The sequence below is a fragment of the Coturnix japonica genome, chromosome 3, assembly GCF_054131305.1.
Source record: "Coturnix japonica strain WE chromosome 3, WE-NBRP24, whole genome shotgun sequence".
Taxonomy (NCBI): domain Eukaryota; kingdom Metazoa; phylum Chordata; class Aves; order Galliformes; family Phasianidae; genus Coturnix; species Coturnix japonica.
In genome coordinates, this window is record NC_140665.1 from 99,609,095 (window position 1) to 99,633,659 (window position 24,565).

General features: G+C 51.2%; 3 protein-coding genes and 1 long non-coding RNA gene across 19 annotated transcripts in view; 2 read left to right on the forward strand and 2 right to left on the reverse strand.

The window, feature by feature from the left end:
• Positions 1-7,412, reverse strand: CENPO (centromere protein O). 2 transcript variants are annotated; one of them, XM_015859669.3, is made up of 7 exons: positions 7,378-7,412; positions 5,976-6,181; positions 5,605-5,774; positions 5,164-5,275; positions 4,562-4,821; positions 3,973-4,144; positions 1-3,311 (listed from the first exon to the last, which is right to left on the reverse strand). In XM_015859669.3, the coding sequence occupies exons 2-7, from the start codon at positions 6,121-6,123 to the stop codon at positions 3,196-3,198; spliced, it is 978 nt and encodes a 325-aa protein (XP_015715155.2). In that variant the 5' UTR covers positions 6,124-6,181; positions 7,378-7,412; the 3' UTR covers positions 1-3,195. The 2 variants fall into 2 exon arrangements, with proteins under 2 accessions (XP_015715155.2, XP_015715154.2); XM_015859668.3 differs by having other exon boundaries at positions 2,376-3,311; positions 7,355-7,412.
• A 55-nt stretch (positions 7,413-7,467) lies between these two features.
• PTRHD1 (peptidyl-tRNA hydrolase domain containing 1) lies at positions 7,468-10,231 on the forward strand. The gene is made up of 2 exons (XM_015859670.3): positions 7,468-7,700; positions 9,899-10,231. Exons 1-2 carry the CDS (start codon positions 7,476-7,478, stop codon positions 10,067-10,069), a joined length of 396 nt encoding a protein of 131 aa, XP_015715156.3. The 5' UTR covers positions 7,468-7,475; the 3' UTR covers positions 10,070-10,231.
• Positions 10,232-12,500: 2,269 nt separating this feature from the next.
• The window catches only part of NCOA1 (nuclear receptor coactivator 1), a 135,918-nt gene continuing 123,853 nt past the window's right edge, over positions 12,501-24,565 (reverse strand). For 9 of the 15 annotated variants that reach the window (XM_015859671.3, XM_085540911.1, XM_085540912.1 and 6 more), the window contains 8 exons: positions 21,565-21,733; positions 19,726-20,040; positions 19,425-19,526; positions 18,139-18,538; positions 17,237-17,411; positions 16,433-16,616; positions 15,471-15,560; positions 12,501-14,322 (listed from right to left, as the gene is read on the reverse strand). In XM_015859671.3, coding sequence (XP_015715157.1) covers positions 14,155-14,322; positions 15,471-15,560; positions 16,433-16,616; positions 17,237-17,411; positions 18,139-18,538; positions 19,425-19,526; positions 19,726-20,040; positions 21,565-21,733 — 1,603 coding nt within the window. In that variant the 3' untranslated portion in view covers positions 12,501-14,154. 15 annotated transcript variants of the gene reach the window in all.
• Positions 13,574-15,048, forward strand: LOC146761604 (uncharacterized). Its single transcript, XR_014944978.1, has 2 exons — positions 13,574-13,713; positions 14,155-15,048. It is a non-coding gene; the product is annotated as an uncharacterized LOC146761604 (long non-coding RNA).

Sequence of the window (24,565 nt, forward strand, 5' to 3'; positions counted from 1 at the left end):
TCCAGTTCTTCCTGTTTATTCCCCATGCTTCGTGCGTTAGTATGCAGGCACTTGAGAGAAGCAGCATCTCCCCACCCCTCTCCATGCCTTTGAACTCCATTGTCTGCGCCCAACAAGCTTTGCTTTAAGTCTTGAACTGCCGCCTCAGACCCAGCGGCTCTCATTTTGTCCCCTTCCACCATCCTACCTAGTTTAAACACCTGTCAATAAGTCCTGACAGTTCCTCAGCTAGAACCCTCCTACCCCTTTGAGACAGGCCGCTTCCGTCTGCAGCCGTCATGCCAGGAGCCGAATAAATTGCCCCATGATCAAAACAACCAAGTCTCCTATGTCTGCACCAACTCTTCAACCATTTGTTTAAGAGGTGGGTTTTTAGGCCCAACTCAGTATCCCTCCCTGCCACTGAAAGTACAGATGCAATAACCACTTGCACACCCGTTCCTTCAACTACCCTCCCCAGCCCCCTGAAATCATCTTTGATAGCCTTCAGGCTTTTCTTGCTAACTTCTTCACTGCCAGCCTGAACTATCAGCAGGGGATAGTAGTCAGAAGGGCAGATCAGACTGGGAAGTCTCCCAGCAATGTCCCTGACCCGTGCCCCGGGGAGGGAGCACACCTCCCTGTGGGTAGGATCAGGCCAGCATATAGGGCCTTCTGTTCCTTGCAGAAGGGAGTCACCTATGACAACTACCCTTCTATCTTTCCGTGTGGACGAAGTCTTGAGGCATGGGTGTAACTGCTTCCCCGAGGCACCCTCACAGGTGGGGCTGCCTCCACATCCGCATTCACCTCTCCCTCAGATTCCAGGGCCTCAAACCTATTTTGCAGAAGCACCTGGGGAGCCGAGCATGGTCGTGGGGGGGGGGGGACGCCCACTTTGTCAAGCTGATATTTGCTTCCACCTATCCTTTTCTCTCAGACTGCTTTGGTCTGATCAGCAACAGCAAGACAGAGGCTCCGCCAACAGTCCCACATCCTCTAGCTCTTCATTTGTATTGCTAGAGGTAGGAGAGGACGGAGGGCTCACTGCAGCAGGAGCACAGTCTGTCTGCACATTCCTTTCTATCACCTGTTTGCAATGCGACCGGGGGCGACATGTTCCTTGGGGAGCCTCAGCTGTGTGCCAGGATCCCAGGGCCGATAGGGCCTGGCACCACCAATCAATTTCAATTTCACAGTCCTTAATGGACTTTGTGGAGTTCAATACATTCTAGCTGCTCTCTCACATAAAGAGAAACTCCACCACCCCACTTCACCAGCTGATCTTCCCTAAAAAGCACATAGCCCTCCATGACAACATTCCAGTCATGCCAGCTGTCCCACCACATCTCCATGATCACAATGAGATCATGGCCTTGCAACTGCACACACACCTCCAACTGTTCCTGTTTACTTCCCATGCTGCGTGCATTAGTGTGCAGACACTTTAGGGAAGCAGCATCCCCCCACAACTCTCCATCCCTTTGAACTCCACTCTCCTTACCCATCAAGCACTGTTTTGAGCCTTGAACTACACACTCAACCCCACTGGCCCTCATTTTGTCCCCTTCCTACCTAGTTTAAAGACCTTTCAATAAGTCCTGCCAGTTCCTTGGCTAGGATCCTCTTACCCCTTAGAGACAGGCTGCTTCCATCTGCAGTCATCATAGCAGGTGACCAGTAAATTGCCCCGTGGTCAAAAACCCCAAAATTCCCATGTTTGCACCAACTCCTAAGCCATTTATTTATGAGGTGGTTTTTTGGATCCTCCCCTGCCACTGAAGGTATAGAAGAAAAAACCACCTGCATACCTGTTCCATCAGCTACCTGCCCCAGTCCCCCGAAGTCTTTCTAGGTAGTCCTCAGGCTTTCCTCTGGCAACTTCATCACTGCCAGCCTGAACTATCAATAGGGGGTAATAGTTAGAGGGGTGGATCAGACTAGAAAGTTTTCTAGCAATACCTCTGACCCAGGCCCCAGGGAGGCAGCACACCTCCCTACAGGTAGGGACAAGCCAACATATTGGGCCCTCAGTTCCTCTTAGAAGGGAGTCACCTATGACTATCACCCTCCTTTCTTTACCAGAGGAGGCAGTCCTCCCACCGCATCCTCAGCCACTCCACCCTCCAGTTTCAGGGCTTCAAACCTATTACATAGAGGAACCTGGGGAACCGAGGTAGGTCAGGATGAGGGTTGCCTACATCGCCAAGCTGGGACCTGCCATTCCTCCTCTCCTCTCAAGTTGGCTCTCTCAGTTTGACTATGGCAAGGGAGAGGGTCCACCACAATCTGGGGAGTGCTATCTCTGTGCCTTTCTTGCAGAGAAAAAATGGCACAAAAATGCGGCAGGAGAAAATCCTGTTGTCCCAACCATGTGCTATAAGTCTAGAAAAAAATCAACAGAAGGAGATTCTTTAAAATACCACTGTAGAAGTTCTATCCTACTGAAATTAACACACTGAAAGAGCACTCATAAAAGTACAGCAAGCTTTTCCGATCTGATCCAAACCTGGAAGCACAAAGACGGGATGCCAGGAAAGTTCTGCCATGACAGGAAGAAAACAGGAGGTCCAAAGCCATCGCTGGTGTGAAATCTTCTGGAAAACTCAGTACTAATGAGCTGGGGGACAGTTAATGCAGCCCACGTGAGGGCACAGACTGCTGCTGGCAAAATTAAACCTCACCTCTATCCAGGGAAGGTTCGGTGGCTGCCATAACAATCCCAGTTGTCCTCCAGCATGTACCAGTTTCTAACATGAAGTCCTTTCCTGGCTGTTATAAGGAGGGCACAGATTACTCCACTTGCTCCCTGCTGTCTGAATTCTGCTGCCTGGATACATGCAGCGGTGAGCTGTAGTGTTCTTGTTCCAAAAGGTTTTCTGAGCTGCTGAAGTTTGAATATAGCTTCTTCTAATTGTGAGACAATCTCCATAACTGAGGAGCTCTTGGGCACCAAACACAGTGATGAATCATGAGCAGGAATTAAATGACAAGCGAGAAGCAGAGTGCTGAGGAAAGATTACCTGCAATAGACACCCAAAATCATCAAGGAAATATTGCTCTCAAGATTCAAACTGGGCCAATTGCTCCTCCGGGGGGCTCCTGGCAGCAGTGCTGCAGTCCATGGCAAACATTTGCATTTCGAGAGCACTCCCCATGGGCAGAAGAAGTCAGAAGAGGCACGTTACTGAGGAGAGCTGAGGTAGCTTACGGTGCTCAGTCCTGGCTTTCTTTAGCATTGATGAGCGAGCCAAAGGCTTTGTGCAGAGCCATGTGTCGAAATGCGTTTGAGTGAGCTGCTGCCATCTCTGCTAGCAATGGAAGAGTGCCGGCTAGGAGACAGAAGTAGATGGATCAGTGGGGAGAGGAACACAGTTTTACCAGCATAAAACTATTTGCTTCTCATTCTTCCCTTGCCCCTAGGGAGTTTTCTCCCTGGCCATGGTTTTTCTTCTCATAACCCTTCTTTCTCCTTCCTAACCCTTTGCGTCCTGCATCTTCCCCAGGGGAAATGAACTGCCACAGAGCACAAGCAGCTCACGAAACACCGAGAACTGAAGGGCTGCTCGTGAGGGGAAAACAGTGTGGGAGCACCTCAGCCACCCAGCTGCCTTATCAGCTCAAAAGACACTGATGTCTTTGAGCAAGGGCAGAACTTCACCTATAAAGGGGTCAACTGTGAGGAAAGGAGGAGCTGTTGACACACAATTCCTCCTGCAGCCTAACTGCAATCCAAGGAGCATCACGGCTGGGTTTTGCTGCCAGGAGGCCTCAGACCATGACTGCTGGCAGAGTGATTACAGAGTCCACCTTATTCATTTCTAATCGCACTGAAAGAAATTTCTCATGCTAATAAGATCCCATCTTATTTCCCTGCCACTAACTCCCATGCTACAGAAAAGATCTTTTCTCCTAAAGAAATAAGACAGCATGCTTCTTTCAGTCCCCAAACTGCCCTCCCCACATCCCCAGTCACCTGCACTGCCCACTTACGTGTACAAGAAATGATAGCTTCAGTAGGGAGGCTGCTACAGAGGTCTCCATAAAGCAGTCTCACGTTGAATGGAAAGGTCTTGCTGTTACTTGACACGGCATAATTAAAGACCAGCAAGTTACACAAAGAGTTCCTCTGCAAAGTTCCTTCTATGCAGTCTGAAAAGTGCTCCTGAAAGGACAAAGATAACTTCTGAAACACAAAGCTAGGGCAGGAGTCCATCAGCATGGGGGCTGGGAGCTAACAAAGGACAGCGTGCCCACCCCCTGCACCAGGATGATATGTTTTACAAAAGCACAGCTCCTTCAGTTTAGGAACCTCAAAGGAAGAGGACAGCTTTCCTTGCACTTGCCTGTGTATTTTAAATGAGCCACAAGACATCCAAATACACACATACTAATGACACAGGCAATGGAGTTTATAGTCATGCAGTCATTTGCTGTGCTCTGAAAACCAGAGTGGTGAGTGTTCCATATGAAGAAAGCCACTTAGATTTCCCCCAGCACTCCAGAGCTGTGCACACTCATTAATATTTGGTATATAAAAGGCAATAAGATGGGCAAGCACTGTTGCTTTGACCACTGTTACCTCCAGCTGGTCTGCCTGGTGCCTCCGCCCAACATAAGCATTCAGGTGGTCTGACAGGACGGACAGGAAGCACCTGATGTCTGTCTGCAGGTACTTCTTGGCTATCTGCTCCAGGGGGATGAAGACTGGGACAGAGTGGCGTTGAATCTGCACCTCTGGCTTGATGAGGAGGTCCACGTAATAGGAATCAAAGTAGGTGCCTTCATAAGCAGTGCTGATGCAGAAACACACTCCCTGCTTGGTCAGTTTCCCACTGATTCCTTAGGTGAATAGAGAGTTTTACTGAGCACTAATAGAAACTTGTCACCTCAAGGAAGCTTTGGTGGGACAGCATAGGCTGCAGGGGCTGTACACTCTTAATACAGCAGCCTGGGGGTGTCCCTGGGAGGATTAAGGACTTGCAAGAGTGCAGTGACATAAAACACAGTGACTTCTTATGAAGAGACTTTGGATAAACTCAAGCAGCTTAAAGATGGATTATATTGTCACTAACTGGGCCGCATTAATAGGGAAATTGCACTTCATGTTAAATTCGTTAGTCAAAATTTAGCACCCCAAAAATGCAGCCATCAGCAGAACGCACGCAAGCCGTGAGGCATTACCTGTGAGGTAAAAGACCTGCAGCATGGCCTTAATGCTCTTCAGTTTCCACTCCAAAACAGTCTGAGCACTGGGCTGCATTGGAGCTGTCATGACTCCTTTCTTGTCAAGAAGCTACAAAAGCCAAAAGATGAGACAGATCAGAAACTGATGACACCAAATACATCACCAGCAGGGAACACACTCCAGCTACAGAGAAATAACCCAGCTCTGAGAAACGTGAGGGAGCATTTCAAGGTGAAGAAGGGAAAAAGAGTTCAGAAATGGCCATACAACCTCAAAGTATAAAGATCCAGTTGTCCTGGACTACACCATACTGAGAACAGTGGATGTACATTACTTCCAAAGAAGAAATAAATTAACAACCTCAGTAAATCCATGCTGTGAGAGTGGGAGAATACCAGAGACCCTCTGTCAGATCTCTGCAGCAAGCCATTTCTCACCCTCTTTTCCTGCAGCTCCACTTTAACCCGCAGTTCATCCCTCCGGGCTCTCAGCTCTTGCACTCTGGCTTTCAATGTGGCGAGCTTCTTTTCTTGCTGCTCCTTCTCTTCTTGCTTCAGGCCTAACTCGTGAGCCTGTGCCTCCAGCATTTCCAGATAACCTAACACCCCTGCAAGGAACAGCAACACACGCTCAAAAATCCAGCTGCCATTAGTAAGCATCTACACAGCATGACCCAAACCAAAGTTGGCCCAGTACAGATACTTAAAGAACTATATCGTCTCCCCTGGGCCCCCTCTGCTCCAGAATGAACTCTGCCCCAAGCCTGTAGCACCACATACCATACAGAAAGTGACCTTTACAAGCTCACCATTTCCCGAATACACTTTCCCTCCTTCCACCTTTCCCTGTGCAAGTGAGACCACAGACATTCGTCCTCCTCCATCCTGAGAGGCAGCAGGGAGAGATCTTCCACACGGGACGTTTTCCTTTTCATTGCTGTTATGTTCTTCCTCCATGAAGCCCGAGGGCAGGGCTGACCACAGGGTTGGCCTCACACAAGGACAATCCTGAGGGCTGAAACAACACATTATAACCTTTCATCCTTTTATATACTCTCATACATCGCTATGCACTCACAGAATCACAGAATGACCCGGGTTGGACCTCAAGGATCATGTAGTTCCAACCCCCCTGCCAAGCAGGGCCACCATACACCTTTACTAGATCAGGTTGCCCAGGATCCTGTCCAACCTGGCCTTGAACACCTCCAAGGACGGGGCATCCACAACCTCCCTGGGCAGCCTGTTCCAGGGCCTAACCACTCTCCTAGTGAAGAACTTCCCCCTAACATCCAACCTAAATCTTCCCTCTTTTAACTTAAAACCATTTCCCCGTGCCCTGCTAATGTCAGCCCTTTCCAAGAGTTTACTCCCCTCCTGGGAGTAAGTCCCCTTCAGGTATTGAAAGGCTGCAATGAGGTCACCCCACAACCTTCTCCAGGCTGAACAAACCCAACTCCCTCAGCCTGTCCTCATAGGGGAGGTGCTCCATCCCCCTGATCATCTTCTTGTCCCTCCTCTGGACCCTTTCCAAAATCTCCATGTCTTTTTTGTACTGAGGGCTCCACACCTGGACACAGTACAACAGATGGGGCCTCACAAGAGCCGAGTAGAGAGGGACAATCACCTCCCTATCCCTGCTGACCACCCCTCTCCTTATGGAGCCCAGGATCCCATTTGCTTTCCAGGCTGCCAGAGCGCACTGCTGGCTCATGTTGAGTCTCTCGTCCATCAGGACCCCTAGGTCCTTCTCTGCCGAGCTGCTCTCAAGGACAACTCCTCCCAGCCTGTACAGGTGAAACTCCTACATATGCACTATACAGCCTTTCACACCAGCCCCACTCCTATGCACTATACATCCTTTCACACCAGCCCCATGGAGGAGAAAGGAACCCCTCAGGCTGTGTCCATATGGGGACAGGGAGGTGATGGGAGAACGAGGGACCCTATAAAGGGGGAGATAGGAAGATAAGGAGGAGAAGCAAGGCCTGACTCCCACTGAGGGGTCAGAGCAGCGCGGCCTCCTCAGGACAACAAATAAGGAGCGGCTCCCAGGAAGACAGGGGGAGAGGGTGAGAGCCGAGCAGCTAAGGACCACTCATATGGTAGGTCTGTGGAATAAAGGAACGCGAGAAACACCATCAATAGGGAATAGGGGATAGAGGGCCGAGACGCCACGATCCATTACCAAACACCAGGCCCCGCTTTCACCTCAGCCCTCAAACTTCGCGCTCCGGAAGTAGGCCCCAACCGGAAGTAGGCCGCCACAGGAAGTAGGCCGCCACCGATCACGTTCCCCCAACAACAAAATGGCGGCGCCCGGGACGGCGGCTGGAGCAGTCACAACCACAGCGGCGGCGGCGCTGGTGCAGTATGTGGTGCTGCGGGGAGACCTGGCCAGGTCATGGTCGCTGGGTGCTGTGGTGGCCCAAGGGTGTCACGCCGCTTTGGCCGCCGCGCATGCGCACTGGCAGCACCCGGACACCCGGGCCTACCTGTGTATGGGCGGCGCCATGCGCACTGTGGTGCTGGAGGTGCGCGGGGCATGACGGGAAGGCGGGAACGGCGCCTGAGGGGAGCGGGCGGCCGCCATCTTGGGGGGGGTGGGGGGGGTTGGTCTTATCGTGCTTTTACAGCCCCTATATGTATAAAGCGAGGCTGTGATTGCTTTACAAACAGCATGTGATTGGAACTAGGCTTGTTTTTTGCGTTTTAAACGCTGAACTCATTAATTGTAACTTAATATAACCCTTAATATAACCACTAAGATGGTGAAGGGTCTGGAGCATCTCCCCTATGAGGAGAGACTTAGGGAACTGGGTCTGTTTAGCCTTGAGAAAAGAAGGCTGAGAGGGGACTTGATCCAGGTTTATAAATACCTGAGGTGTGGGAGCCATAGTGGCGAGGCTGGTCTCTTTTCAGTAGTGTGTGGGGATAGGACTAGGGGTAATGGGATGAAAGTACAGCATAGGAAGTTCCACATGAATATGCCCAAGAACTTCTTTACAGTGAGGGTGACGGAGCACTGGAACAGGCTGCCCAGGGAGGTGGTGGAGTCTCCTTCTCTGGAGATATTCAAGAGCCGCCTGGACGCCTACCTGTGTGATGTGGTGTAGGGAGCCTGCTTTGGCAGGGGGGTTGGACTCGATGATCTCTAGAGGTCCCTTCCAACCCCTACAATTCTGTGATATCTCCTAGCTCCCTATCCAGATGCTTAACCTCTTTTGTGCCTCATGGTGGGTCAATATCCGTGTCAAGGGTTCTTGATTTGTAAAGGCATTATCGCACTGTTTTAAGAGTGGGATGCTGTCTTTCCTTTAGCTCAAGGCTCAGAGGTATTCCAGATGGCTGGGCAGATAAGAGCTACAGTCATTGTACCTATACATGGCTCCCTCTACCTCGTCTGTGTGACTCAGGTGTATATGCTCAGCCATCGGTTTGCTTCCTTCCTTTTATCTCATTAATTAAACCCCTATCCTCTCTAGAATACTTTTCAGGTTCTGATTCAAGTTCAGAGATGTGAAGTTTACTGTCTGGAATTAAAGTTAGTACACCAATTCCTTGTTACTGTGGCAGTGAGGAGGTCATCCACGTACTGCAATAAAGCTCCACCTTGAGCTGGGTTAGCTCAAGCCCTGAGCTCACAAGCCAGCTGGTTCCCAAAAACAGTAAGACTGGTTAAATGTGGGGGTTAACTGGGTTAATGCTTGTTAACTGCAGGTCCAGATTAACTGAGCCCTCCTTCCAGTATCAGGGTTTTCCCATTCAAATGGAGTTAACTTTGGACTTTAGCTAAGGCCAGGCAGGAGTCATCCTTCAAATCCAGGACAGTAAACCACAGCTGCTCATTCCTCAGCTTGGTTAATAAAGGGTACAGATTTACTACCACTGTGTGTATATCTTCAGTAATCCTAGTGATGGCCCTCAGACCCTGCACCAAGCAACAGCTCTCGCTGTCTGACTTTACACATGCAAGACTGGGGTGTTAGATTCAGATTCACCCCCAATGTCCTTCCAGCGAGCCAACACACAGCCCAGGGGGCTCTTCTTCCCCTGCTCTTCTTCCTGCCATAAGTGCTGACATTACATGTTTGGGAGCTCATTGTATTTCTGCAGGTGCTACATAATGCCTTCACGAGATAATTAACATGGAGCCGCCTCTCAAGCAATGAGTGAAGTTTTCAGTCTTCTATTCCATAGGCTCTGCAGCCATCTAGTGTCCTTTTAGTAAGGAGCATAGGGGGGAGTGTCTTGTTGCCTGCCTGCTACATTCCAGGCTTCTCTTGTAAATAGGGCACGTCGACCTTGTGTGGAGGCCCCGGCTTCTCTGATGTGTGAGAAACCTACTCGTGCCCTTTCATTATTGTGTTTCTTTCACTTCAGAAGGCAGAACTGGCATGGGTTGGTTCGCTTAACAATAGAGATTAGCACATTAGAGTAAGAGGCAATATGGTTTAGCAAAGGGAACTGCTAATAAGCAATGGAAATCTGCCAAACTGGGGGAAAGTGAATGAAAGTGAGTGAAAGGATTCAGTGATGAAGCTGACGGTGAAGAAAGGAGAAGTAGGTGAGCACTCAGCCACTCTAAATACCACTGAGCATGCCTAAAGGGACATCAGCACCTATCTATGAGACCTTGAAAATGAGTGAATATATATGCCAGTGTACTGTATATGTATGACTACCCTTGGGAGTACTGCCAGCCCTCACAGCAAGCTTTGTCTGTCCCCAGGCTCCGGATGAAGCCGCTCTGACCACGCTGGCACAGACCCTGAAGGAGCACAGCATTGATCACGAAGTGTGGACAGAGCAACCTGAGAACATCCCCAGCTGCCTGGCGCTCAGGCCCTACCCAAAGGACCAAGTGCACCCACACTTGAAGAAGTTCAAGTTGCTCAAGTGACCCCTGCTTTCCTGCCAGCCCTCCTCCTGCGCCACTGTTCCGCTTGCCTCTGGGTGGAAGCATTGTGCTAATGTCCGTCAGCCTTCTTGTTGTGCAGCAGCAGTTAAAAAGTGGAAAACGGATCTTTGCTGGAGAGGATTAAATATTCTTTGCATCATGTCACTGTGAGTTATATGGAGTCGCTGTGTCTGTATGCAGTCAGTCTGCTTGTGCATCTCCACACTGCCAGAGCAGGCTCTTCTAGGGGATGCCACACTCAAGTGCTGTGGGTGCTTGTTAGGAGTTACACTTCCATGAGCAGATCTTGTTTTGTCTGACATTCAGCTTGAATTTCATAGAATCAGAGGAATATAGAATCATAGAATGGCCTGGGTTGAAAAGGACCACAATCCAGTTCCAATCCCCTGCTGTGTGCATGGTCGCCAACCAGCAGCCCAGGCTGCCCACAGCCACATCCAGCCTGGCCTTGAATGCCTGCAGGGATGGGGCATCCACAGCCTCCTTGGGCAACCTGTTCCAGTGCGTCACCACCCTCTGGGTGAAAAACTTCCTCCTAAGATCCAACCTAAGCCTCTCCTGTCTCAGTTAACATGAATTTAATATGTTCTGTCCCATATGTGGTGCATACTGTGCTGCTTAACTCACCTTTCACTGCTGTGGTAGCATTAATTCTCTCTTTTCTCTGCTCCAACGCTTTATTCTTTGAGAGCTTCCTCCTGTTTGCAGCTCTCCTGGATGCTGTGGTGCCTCTGCAGGATACTGCTGTTGTATGATATCTCACAGCATGAGTTGTTGGCTTCTCTAGTATTTGTTTCCCACTGATGTGGGAGGTGACCTGAAAACCACAAAAGCCTACATAGCCACCCATCTGCACAGCCAAGGAAACCTGGGAGAGCATCAGGCTGGGTTTGACTGTCTTGGGTTCCCTGTGTCTTGCAGGGTTTACCATGCTGCATGCCTGGCACAGCCCTCTGAGCTCCTCTGCCCATTCTGAAGCCAATGCTGCATTTCTGGGAATGGACAGAACCATTCAGGTTGGAAAAGACCTCAGAACCCCAAATCCAACACCAGCCCACCCACCCCATGCCCACAGCCCACGTCCCTCAGTGTCACATCCCCACTGTTCTGCAACAGCTCCATGGATGGTGACCCCACCAGCTCCCTGGGCAGCTGTGCCACTGCATCACTGCTCTTCTGGAGAAGAATTTTTTCCTAATATTCAACCTGAATCAACCCTGGTGCAATTTATGGCCATCACCTCTTGTTCCAAACAGAGGAGGGACAGAGGAGTGTGGCTGTGGCAGAGCACCCTGCTTTGGTGCTGGTTGGGCTGTGATGATGCATTCTCCCATGGCTCTGACATAGGATGGGAGTACACAGCTGTGACCGTGAGCTGCCACCTCAACTTGTGTCACCCGGGCTGTGGCACTTTGGTTGCGGTCACCGTGACACAGTGACCCTACAGCAGCCAGAGCTCAAGGCTCACTCTGACCAGAGGTCGGTTTGTTTGGTTTTGTTTGCACTGAACCATGCAGCAAATCCCTGCCAAGAGCCTTGTGAACAGCAGACGGCAGCATCAGCCCGCAAGCCGGCACTGCCTCCTTTCAATGAAGTGTAAGAAAGAAAAGCCATGGCAGGACAGGGAGAACCCCAGCAGCTGTGATGCTCTTCCCCACCCACTGCTTCCAGCAACCAACGTGGCAAAAAAACCACCAGCAAGGAGGTACAGCACCCAAGTACCCACCCTTTTCCCCCTCGAAAATGCTGAAGCAGCCCAAAACATTGTAGGGTTTGAGGGCTGGTTGGGAAGAACAAACATTGTAGGGTTTGGGGGCTGGTTGGGAAGAACAAACATTGTAGAGTTTGAGGGCTGGATGGGAGCAACAAACATTGTAGAGTTTGAGGGCTGGATGGGAGCAACAGACATTGTAGGGCATTTGAATTTGTTGGAAAGACCCAAATGCTGTAGGGCTTTGTGGCTCATTGTGAGAGCCCAAACATTGCAGAGCTTTGTGGCTGGTTGGGAGAGCCCAAACATTGCAGGACTTTGGGGCTGGTTGAGAGGAAGAAATATTGTAGGGTTTGGGGGCTGGTTGGGAGCAACAGACTTTATAGGGCATTTGAGTTGGTTGGAGGACCCAAACACTGTAGAGTGTCAGGGCTGGTTGGGAAGACCCAAACGCTGTAGGTCTTTGGGGCCAGTTGGGAGGATCCAAACACCGTAGGGCTTTGGGGCTGGTTGGGAGGACCCACCACCTGCTGTTGGTGCCCAGTAATGGGCCCAAAGCACAATGATTTATGGCCAGGACCCTCACCCCATGGCAACCTCTCCATGGCTCAGCCCCATCCCCCCAGCACCCATCATTATCAGCGCATTTCTCCAGGGATGCGTCGGCACAGAGACAACGAAACTGAAACGTCAGCTGGCAACTCCGGTTCTTTTGTCTTTTTTTTTTCTTTTCTTTTTTTCTTTTTTTTTTTTTCCTTTTTTTTGTCATCTTTTTTAACTCTTGCAAATGTCAATCAACAAAGCTACACATTTGTTTTCCACACACCAGCGCGATTTGAGAGAGAGAAAGAGAGAGAGGGACAAAAACCCACCCATCCTCCCCCCCCCACTCTCATAAAAGTCAGCAGTGAATATTAAAAGCTAAAAGAGAAGGAAACAAATTTATACAGAGCTCGGAGCTATTTACAGTGACAGGCTCGAGGGGAAAAAATAAGCTATCATCTCCCGACAGAGAATTCAATTATTATTATTATTTTATTATTAATCATTTTAAATAGTTTAAGCTACCTCAGCTGTTAAACACGATCAAAGCAGAAAGAACCGACTGCTTCATTTTATTCCATATTTCATCAGAAAATTTTATCTACAAGAATTGACATCACCCCCCCACCCTCCCCATCCGTCCCCCTAAAAATTATTGCGGGTTTGGTTTCGTCGTTTGCCCCAAACTTGTGGTTTTTTTGGCCTTTTTGTTGCTGTTTTTTCCTCTCTATTATTATTTTTGCCTATTTGGTTGTTCCCCCCATTGCAATATACACACGGTCGGCCCCTTGTTCCGCCGGGCGCCCGAAATCACCATAAAACATGGGAAAAAAAAGCCCAAACCCAACAGAAACCAGTGGGTCAAAATACTCTTTGTAGGTTGTTTCTTGGGGTTTGGGGGTTGGTTTTTTTTTTTTTTTGTCTTTTTTTCTGTCTTTTTTTTTTCTTTAAAACCGACAAACTCACGATTGCTAGAAAAAGCTGATTGTACGCACAAGCGGGGTTCGGGGTGGAGGGGAGAGAAGGTTCGTTGTCAAAGCGTGACTCAACCCGGCCTTGTTTGCAGTAATCCAACGTCCATCCCCATCCGTGCCCCGTGCCGAGACGTCATCAGTGACAGATCCAGCTGAAACTGAGCTTGCTCTTCCTCCTCCTCCTCCTCCTCCTCCTCCTCCTGTGCTGCTGCCGCAGTCCTCCAGCTGCCTCCTCCCCCTGCCCTCCCGCCTCCCCGAGAAAAAACCTTCGTCCAGATTAAGAAGCCGGCGAACTGATTACAAAAATAAGGATCATCTCTTGAGTTTGGCTCAATGAAACCGACTGTCCCCGCCTCGCACGCGTTGCCAATGCCCACAACACTCTGTGGGCTCCTGGGGTTGGTTTTTGTTTGTTTGTTTTATTAACAAAAAAACCAAAACAAAACGAGGAGGGGGGGAAAAAAAGAGGGAGGGAAGGGGAAAATGGGGGAAAAAAGGGCAAAAAAGAGGGAAAAATGAGGAAAAGAGGGTGAAAAAAGGAGGAAAAATGGAAACCAAAGGGGGAAGACAGGAGGGGATGGGGAAAAAAAAAAAGGGGGTGTGGAGAGGGAATAAACAAAACCCACAAAAAGAACCCCGCGCACAAAATGAAACAGCCCCTCCCTCCCCCCCCTTTTGCTCCAAACACTACGAGCTGAAGAATGGCTGCGCTTTGAGATATCAAAAATCTCAGAAAAATATATAATATATATATTTATATATCTCTGTACGTCTCATTATTTAAATTTTTTTTCTTTTTTTTTTCTGTTTTTTTTTTTTTCACATTCCTCGAAAAGCAGTTATTCAGTCAGTAGCTGCTGAAGAAGGCTCTTCTGTTGGCCCTGTGGCGTCGGCGGCACCGCGGTGGCTTTCGGAGCGCCCAGGGGAGCCGGAGGGTTCAGGTAGGGATCTCCTACCAGATTCACTGTACACTGCACGTCGGCAAACACCTGAACCTGCTGTACCTGCTGGGACACAAAAGACAAGAGGGGCTCTTAGCGGGGATGGGGCAAAGGCCGGAGGCGACGGACTGGGAACTACGTGAAGTGGAAACTCACTAGAGACTTCCTCTAGTCTGGAGCCACCACAGAGAAGAACTCTTCTGTCTTCTTTTCCTACAAAAAGAAAACCGCTGCACTCATTCGGATCAGAGCTCGGCAAGGTTCACACGTTGCTCATTCGGAAAAAAAAAAAAGTAATAATAATAATAATAATAAAAATAATAATAATTAAAAAATATATAAAAAATTAGGAGGAAAAAAAATGGAAAAAATTAAAAAAGAAAAAAAAAAAAAGAAAAAAAAGAGGAAAAATCAGCTTGGCTTGTCCCTGGAAGGGGCAGCCATAAGGCAGCGGCACGGGGCAGACTGGAGGCGAGCGAAGTCCGGAGCTGCTTTACAAAATGAAGAGCGGTGGTGGCACGTCCCCATGTGCCGGAGTGTGAGAGCGCAAGGATGGAGCCCGCGGGGTGGTCCGAAAGGAGGAGAACTCATCAGGAGGTGTGAGCACAAAGCACAGAGCCCGTGGGCATCGGTGCTTGGACTGACAAGTAGGATGGACAGACAGACGGACAGACGTCGCCCCACAGCCTCCCCGCTCCCTTCAGACCTTCCCTTCCAAATCGCCTTCCCTTCTATCCCCAGGATGGATCTTTCAGACCGAAGATCTGAGCCTAGGAAAGAATTCCTCCCGCTGCTGTCACCCCGGGGCTGCTCTTGGAGATGAATGGGGTTGAGCACCTCCTGTGCTCAGTTGTTTCCCAGCTGGGCTGCAGAGTTTCTGCTCAGTGAGCAGCTCTCCGAGGTCCCCAAGCACCACTGCACTATAACTCCAAATTGGAAGGGACCTTTAGAGGCCATCTGGTCCCACTCCCTGCCACTGAACAGGGACACCCACAGCTCCATCAGTGCTCAGAGCCCCATCCAGCCTGACCTTGGCTGTCTGCAGGGACAAGGCACCCACTGACTCTCAGGGTGACCAACTGGAGCAGCCCTGGCTAACAGCTCGCCTGGTGCCAAGTGTGCCAACATGGCATGGCTGGAGAGCGTTCAGGTTTTATTGGCAGCACAGCAATCTCTCTCTGTACCTGAGATGTGCTTAGCAGTTTCTTACTGACCTGCGCCCCATCTGCTTCTGTTTTCAAAAGGTCAGTGGAGGAAAGCTGGTTGCAGTAAAGGCCCGTGGGTCTCAGCGCTGGGTCGTTTACCTGTCAAAAGCAATAACAAAGCTCAGCATGGGCTCTGGATGTCCCCAGGGCACTCATCACCCCCTCAAGCTGAGCTGGGTGGGTCTGGGAAACACAAAGCCCAGGTAGATCTGGGGAGGGGGAGCCCATGGGGCAGCACCAGCGTCCTCTCATTCTGAGGCTGGGATTCATTCTGCCTTTCTCCCAACCTCCTGCGCTTTGCCTTGGGCTGCTGCCAGGGACACGTGGTCTCCAGGGAGCGTGGCATGTCACCAAATGCATTTGACACGAGGGGGAAAAGCCGCTGGGGAAGCTGCAAGCCCCAGCCTGCAGCACTCCCACACAAACCCAATGAGCCAAGAGCAGCTCCAAGGAGCTTAATGGCACTGCGACAAACCCCAGCAGCTAAAGTTTCAGGAAGGGCAGAGCTTCAAACAGCCACAGGGCTTGGCTGTGGCTGGTGGCAGTGTCCCAGGTACAGCCAGCCAAGTGCAGGTCTCCACACCTGCCCCTCAGTTTGGATACAGCCACCAGGAGATGTGCAAACCCACCCCCAAAACCTCGCCAAAGCAGATCCGGAGGTGCTGGGGATGCTCTGCCTTCCCCTAAGGACATGAAGGCTGCAGCCTTTCCCAGGTCAAACACAGCTCAGAGCACTGTTAATGCAGCAGGGACATCTGCTGCCCCTCTTGGGAAGGGCTGGGAAAGGGGAATCCTGAAATGCGTTGTGGCAAAGCCCCAGCACTAAACCCACAGCCAGGTGAAGGCTGGGATATGAGCTGCTTGTAAATGGAGATACTACAGCAAAAGAAAATGAATCTAACAAAGCTGGGGAGACCCGTTAGGAAAACAACCCTCCAGAAAGCCAGAGAGCCGTGAGCAGCAGCACTGACCTGCTCCGAGCACATGGAGTTCATCCCAGGCATCTGCAACGAGTTCATCTGCATCTGTCCCGCCATGGGATTCATGTTCTGGACGTTGGTGTTTCCTCCTGCCATGGAGACGGTGATGCTCATGTTGTTGTACATTCCCTGCTGAGCCGGTGCTGGCTGGGTCTGCCCCGTTTGGCTGAATACGCTGATGGAGAGAAGAGAAAAGGGTTAGTCAGGTGCTGGTGGGAGGATGGTCTCTGCCTGCCTGTTCTGGAAGGGTTGAAGTGTGTGGAGCTATCAGAAGAGCTTCAGCCACCCGAGGAAGCCCTCTAAGGCCGGTGACCACCATAGGAACATCTGCCCTCTGCTCCTCAGCGTGAAGTGGTGGGGAAGGAGGGGCAACAAGAGAGGGGACCATCAAGGAAGCGATGCAAAGCCTTGAGTGAGGTGACCCCAAGCTTCACCTGACCAGGGAAGGCACAGAAGTGATGTAGCCCCCAGATGAGCTTTTTAGTTCATTTCCACTGATCTGAAGCTCCAACCTGACTTGCACAAAACCAAGCAGAAGTCTGGTGGTTCTTCCCATTCACTTCCCCAGCTCGGAGCTGGAAGAATCTTTAGGAGGCACAAGAGTAGGCTGTACTGGGACTGCCAGGTGGCCCCATTCATTGTCCCATTTCCAAAGTCAATCAGCTTTCACAAGACATAATGAAGCCACCTCACTCCAAGAGCTCCTCACAGATTTAAATCATTAGTGGTAGGAGCTAGAAGACCTTTACTGTCCCTTCCATCCCGACCCACCCAATGACACCATGATGACCTTACTTGCTGTTCGCCATGGCTCCCTGCTGCCAGGTCTTCATATCAGGTGACTGATAGCCCGGTGCAGGCGGTGCTGGCTGCAGCATCGGGCTTTGCGACGGAGGGAGCTGTGGTGACATCAGGGGACTGCTGGGGCTGAGCGAGGGGGCGAAGGCGGGCTCATTCTGCTGACCCATGCCTGGGGAAGGAAGGACAGACAGCATCAGCTGTGGCACCCATTAGCAGCCTGCCCTTTTCCTCCTCCTCGTCCTGCAACTGCTGCCATCAAACCCGCAACTTTGGCTCTCGGAGTCTCTGGTTTTCATCTCAAGCAGCTTTATCACTCAAACTCAAACAATTCATAGGTGAATGACCAGGGAAATTGTCCCACCACGTGGTTTCCACCAGCAGGTGTTTCTATTTCCTACCACACCTGGATAGAAAATAGCCAAGGTAATGCCAAGACAATGGCAAAGGGGGTCCCTGCAGGGCTCCGCTCATCAGTTACATGTGCCACGCTGCTGCTGAATGGGAGCAGCTTCAACCACCCAACACCATCCACGCACCCCACTGCACAGGCTCACCAATGTAATCAGAGCTCTGTGCCCAGGCAAGAAGTGTGAGCTGGCTGTGGCTTGTTTCTGACATCTCAGTGACAACAAGGACATTTCCAGAGCACAGAACTGTTTTTCTAGTTTTCTTTTTGCAGAAAGAATGAACAAAGAAATGAATTGGTTGCCAAATTCATCTATTTCTAAGGGGATTCAACCAGGAAAGAGTTGAGATATGCAGAACAGTGAGATGTGGTGTGAAATGGTGGCAGTGTGGCTGTGCCCTTTGCCTATCCTTCCCCACTGCTTTTACACTGCTGGTACCAGAGATGCTGGTATCAAGAGGGGCACACAGTCCCCTCCCTCGCCACCTACCTGATCCTGAATACTGAAAGATGTTCTGCTGCATCTGCGGCGTCATCCCAGCGCCGAACTGCCCTCCGACGCTGCCCATCATCCCCCTGCTCACCATGCCACCACGGTTGGCCAACGCGGCCTCAGGGCTGGACGCCAGCTGCGAGAAGGGGCTGGTGGAGGTGGGAGGGTTCCCGGGGCTCGTACCGTAGTTGGGGGGATAAGGGAACTGTTGTGGGGGAGCCTGGGGGAGGCGGGTGGCCCCCATTTGCACCGGGAGCCCGGCTGAGGGTGGGAGGTTGTTGCCGAAGCTCTGCTGTCGCATGAGGATGGCTCGCTGCTGCATGAGTTGCCGCTGCCGGTGCTGCTGGCTGTAGAGCTCACGTTGACGCTGCGCCAGCATCTGGGCGTTGAGGGGAGGCTGTGGAGAAGGAAGATGTGAAGAGTTAACTCCTCTTGTGCTCTTCACAGAACCACAGAATGGCCTGGGCTGAAAAAGACCACAATGACCATCTGGTTCCAACCCCCTTCTATGTGCAGGGTCGCCAACCAGCAGCCCAGGCTGCCCAGAGCCACATCCAGCCTGGCCTTGAATGCCTGCAGGGATGGGGCATCCACAGCCTCCTTGGGCAACCTGCTCCTGTGCCCTTCAGGGAAGGAGCTCTCAACCCCAGGATCTCCGACCTTGACCCCATGAAATCACCCCATGACATTTCCCCTGGCGCTGGGCTCCTTCCCCAGCTGCTGGGCCAGATGTGCTCCCATCCATCACCACAGGAGCTGCAGCACAGCAGGGGAGAGCAACAAAGCCATCACAACTGCCAAGGGAGCCCTGATGGAAAGCGCTGGGTCCCTCTGTCTGCAGCTCATATTCCCCACCAGAGAAGTTGCGATGCTTAACAGCAGGCTTAACTTGCAGGCTTCTCAGAGAAGTGGAATAAAGTTACCAGAACTCAGCTACGCTTTCCAACTCCTCCTTGCAGGGAGCAGATGTTTTATCCACTTTATTAGAAGTGAAACAAGAACTTTAGGGCTTGGGGATTTGCAGGATCATTAAGAAGATTTCACTGGAGATTCTGGTATTTAAAGGATGGCATCTATTTCCCAGAGATCCTTCTCAATTAACCATCTTGGCACGTTTGTCTCTAAGTGATAATGAGGTCTTTGTGCTTTACCCAGGCGTAGGGGACGGAGTAAAGAGGGAGGAAAAAGAATTGCAAAGGCACATCTCGAGCCACCCCTCTGCATGGTGGGAACAAGCAGATGGGACTGAGCTGCCCTGTGCCACTGCATCGCATCCCCCTTACCTGCGGGGTCATCTGCTGCTGCATGCCCGCCCTCATGTTGATGCCCACGGGAGAGTTGGCTGCAAACTGGTTGAGAATTGCCTGCCGGTTCTGATGGATCAGCTGCACGAGAGGGACAACAGTCAGGAAGGTTTTCCAGCAACAGATGCAGATGCTCCAGCAATATCTTCCCTTAGTGTCCAGCCACCCTCCAGCTACTCAAAGCCCTTCCAATCTCCCTCATTGCAGAACCGCTGCTGCAGGGAGGAGGCTGCATCCCTCCCACCCCTGGATCCAGCTATGGGATGTGGGAGACTGTTACCTGCTGCTGGCCCTGGAGCCGTTGCTGCAGCTGAAGTCGCAGCTGGTTGGGAGCCGTGGGGGGTCGGCTGAGCGCCTGCCGGGGCTGCATGGCCATGGTGGTGGGAAAGGCACCGCGCGGCGGCGGGACCTGCACCGGCATGGGACCGAAGGACGGCTTCTGCCGGACCATGCCGGGGAAGGCGGCAGGGAGGTTGGTGGTGGGAGATGCAGAGGAGTAAGGCTGGGGGTACATGCCGGGCTTCTGCTCCATCATCAGTGGAGGGGTGGCTTGCTGGGGCTGGAACCGCTCTGTCAGGGCTTCCAGCCCGCCGCCCTGGAAGGGAGAAGAGGGAGGAAAACCTTTATGCTGGAGCCCCAGCTGCAGCCATCCCCATCCAGCACAGCTCAAGCCCAGAGCTATCCCAAGTGGGGTTAACCTCGTTCCTCAAGGCTTTGATAAACCTGGAGGGATGGGAGTGATTTCTGCTGGCTTGTTTTAGAGCAAGGACCCAAGAAAAAATGTCCTTTGAGACTGGCTTGGGGCTCATCTCTGTGTCCAAAGCAGCGATGGATTGAGGTGTGCTCACTGAATTATGGAAACCATGGAATCATGGAACCACAGAACCATAGAATCGTGGAACCACAGAATAACAGAACTGTAGAACCACGGAATCATAGAGCCATGGAACCATAGAAACATGGAACAATGAGATCACAGAACCGCAGAATCATGGAGTCATGGAATTCTAGAATGCTGTGAGGTGGAAGAGACCTTAAAGCCCATCCAATTCCAACCACGGCAGGAACCACAGCAGGGACATCTCCCACCAGACCAGGTTGCCCAAAGCCATCCACCTCGTTCTTGAGCACCTCCAGGGATGGGACACCCACAGTTTCTCAGGGCAGCTTGTGCCAGGGTCTCACCAACCTCATCAGCATCATCTCTTTGGGCAACTATATGCCTGCCCTCAGAGTCAGCACAGGATGGGGACTGAAGTATCTTGGCCTGTGATTATGTGATTCACAGGCTTCCAGTTCTATTTGTTGTTTTGGAAAAAGCACGTGAGCTCCGCAGGGCATGGAAAGAGAAACCACTCTATGAAAAAACCTGAGCAATGCAGTTCATCTTCCACCTCCTTTGCTCTCTGCCTAAATTCAGGCTTCCCCCTGGCCATGCCCTGTTATTTAGGACAACCCGAATCCTTCAGATGCCTCTGCACGGGTGCCTGTAGCCGGGGCCATGGTGCTATCTGAATCAGATGGCAACGCTGGAGCAAAACTGTCATTTTTTTTCCTGTGGTTAAATTAGAGGAAAGGGGCAGCTGCAGTGTAAGCCAATCTCAACAGCGAGGGCTGCGGGCTCTCATACCAGCCAGGCCATTAGTTGTATTATTAGGCAGCACAATTAAGGCTCAGGAATCTCTGCCTGTGGGACTCCAGCTGGAAGGCTCCTCCACGCCCCAGCCCTGAGCGCGGCGGGGAAGCGGGCCGGGCTGCCAGCCCTCCCCACGCCCTGACACATGAGCTGCCCTTTGAAGGGCTGACGTTTCTCATGGGGGATGGCGTTTTTAAGCCGAGAGTGGCCTATTGGATTTCATGGGGATGCTTTCCAACTATTTTTTTTCTCTTGGTGGAATGGCAGAGGATTAAATATCCCTTCTGAATCTGATGTGCGTTCCCACTCACATCTGGCCTCTCGTGACCAGATGTTGAAAATCCTCCTTCACACTCATGTCAGAGCTCGGCATCTGCTGGAACTGAATGATCCTTAAGGTCCCTTCCAACCTCAGCTGTTCTATGACTGTTATGACCTGACCCTGGCCCCAACCTCTTCCTGGCCTCACTGAGCCTCTCTTACCTGCACCAGTTTGTCGATGCCGAGGGCTCGGTCCAGCTCGGCCAGCTCTGTCTCATCCTTGCCACTCAGGAAGGACACGAGCTGCTCCAGCAGCGCCTTCTCATCATTGCGGCCCTCCGGGGTGGTGGGAGGACACAGGAGCTCATCCAGCTGCGAGGTGATGCAGGGGCTGCAGAGACAAAAGCCCGAGGAGGCACGTGAAGGGTTGTCGAAGCAACAGTGGGGCTGAGCTATAGGAAATCCCACTCTGCGCTGTTGGCCTCCCACCCACCACCCCACTGCCAGGATGAAATCCCACGGGGAATGGAGCCAACATTGGGCTTCAGTGGGGTTCTGGAGGACCACTTGGTGCTTTTGCTCTGCAGGAGTTACAGACGGGGCGGTGGGAGGCAGAGCACAACATGCGCAGGGAGCAGAGTGGGAGGTTGGGAAGGCACTGGGACAGCTGGAAAAGAAACAGCTGAAGGCAGAGGGAACCTTTTAGCTGCAAAAAGAAGATTTCTGACAAGCTCGCTCAATATTCTTTGGGAATAAGATTAATATGTAATGAGAGACATTCCAATGACGTGACTAATTGGAGTCAATCGGATTTGCCGGGTCTGACACAATGAAGGGAGCCATGGCACATCACGCTCGCAGAGAGACACAAAGGAGAGAACTGGAGCATGCCAGCAGTTCCCAAGCAGCAGACATGTTTATCCTTTTAGCTCCAGATGAGGACCAGATGTACAGTAAGGAACTGAAGCCAATGGGACCGAGAGTGCTGCAGCCAACACACGCAGTTTAATCCAGGGAAAGAAATACTCGGCGCTGGGATTTCTTACATTACAGAGTAGGGGCAGAGAGGGAAGCAGGGAGATGGAGGTGAAAAGCAGGGCTGGTTTCCTACAGCCCAGGTCCCTGCTACTGGCTGCTTTGTACTGAACCATTAGGAAGACTAAAGCCAAAGATCAGAGCTGGCTGCTCAAAACCAACAATCGTGCAGAGAAAGTGGGGGACAAAGTTTTTCTCTGCATTAACAGGCAATGAGAGGATGAATGTAGGTTGGCAACGCCTCTTTGGTTTACAACAGACCTCTGCGTGGATGGTTTATAAGGAGACTGTGGAACAGTACAACTCTTAGATAGGAAATAAACCTCCTGTGAGCACCATGTATGCTGCACCACATGCAGGTCAGCCCCATGCTGGCAGGTGGGAGGAATCTGGTGTCAAACGCTGCTTGCAGTCCCATAAAACATCTCCCTGCCATGGCCTCCAAAATCTCCTGTCCAGCACAGATATCTTGGGCAGCAAGTGCATCTCTGCTGGCATAACATGTCAGTGCTGTGGTCATCAAGCTGGGCCCTGGGTGACATCCTTGATCTTGAGGGATTAGAGGAACATGTATGAGAGCCGCCTGCAGCATCCCAGATGTGGTTCAAGGTGCCTTGGATCTGGTCTGATGTGTCTCTACCATCAACGACACAGAGCACTTGGGATCAGGGCACATAAGGGAGCATGTTGTAACTGTCCCAGTTCATCAAGAATTGAAGATCCAGAGGGGTTGAGGACAAGGAGAGCTTGCAAGGAAGCTCCCCTTGGCCAGGAGGGTCAGCTCATTGAGCAAGGCAGGAGCCCTGGTGATGGATACATACCTTGCAGCTGGAAAACCTTTACAACCCCTAAAGCAAAAGCTCTGTTGGTAACACAGTTAAGAGAGGAGTTGCTCTGCAGCTGGAGCCCAACTGAAGGCACACGATGCAGAACAATCCATGCACATTATCAGTGCAGAGCACAGCTTGGCAGAAGCCCCGCTCTCCGCTGAAGCCTGGGTTGGGTTTTGCAGTTTATGGATGTGCCACTAGATGGAAGTGCACAGATCCCAACCAAGCCCCTGACTTTAGACTTCCTCTCCAGCTTTACAGAGGAATCTGCTCTCTTCAGTTTCTCCGCTGTTGCTTTTCAAGGCTGTTGTACCAAAGCAGAGCCTAAAGGCCTCTGCAAGGGCTGGATAACCCCTTCCTTGTGCTGAAGCAGGCTCTGGGAGGGGATGCTGAGGAGCAAGTCTTACCTCCAACCCAGCAGCTGCTTTTTGCTCCTGGAGACTCAAAGTGCTGCTCCAGAGACTGACAAGGCAGCTCTCACCTATGGAGCTCCATCAGCCATAGGGCTGCTCAAGTTATTGCAGGGAAGGGAGGTGGGAAGTGAGCTGGGCACCAGTAAGGCTGCCTGACTCCATGCTTGGAGTACAGCGCTGCTGAGTAAGGTAAGGTCATTTTCCCCTGATAAAGCAAGTGAAGCAGCATCTTAAGGAACATTTGTAGCTTAAAACCAAGATTGATTTTTAGAACTGCTCTGCCCTTTGCTGGATATGCCCCACGGATCTCACACCGACGATGAAACTGTGACACCCACTGAGATGTAAAAGGGAAGCTGCTTCCTTGAAGCAAGGACTCGAGCTGATGTAAATGCTCCTCCTCGTTTAAACTCCCAGCTTTTTCAAGCAATGAGAGTCTGAGTCTTCCCAGCCAAAATCCAAGATCCATGTGCAGCAACAGAGCCCATTTAAGCAATTCTTTTATTGGGCTGAGTGAAGAGCTTTTAGAAATTAATCCAAACTTAGCTCCTACAAGAAGATATTTGGCTCTTGCCTTGCTCAAATACAATTCTTATACATTTGCTTTTCATAGCAGTTAAACAGAAGCTTATCTGTTAAGGATTTAATTAGCAACCGATGTATGGGTATCAGCAGTGAGGGCTGCAAAAGGATCTTCCCCGAGCTCATCATCTATCTAACAGGTTCCTGACCTCTGGGGGTGGGGAAGGACTCAGCCTCTGTCCACACCGCAAGTGCTGATGCCTTGGAGAGCTCCTGAATGAGGAAGCCCTGTGACCCCTGTATGGCATCAAGCAGAGCGCAGCACCAGCAGGGCTCCCTGCCCTCCTCACCTCCAGCCCCAAAATAACTGACCTCCAGGCTTCTGCAATAGCACTGCTATAGCATTTACAGCCCAGGAGTGAT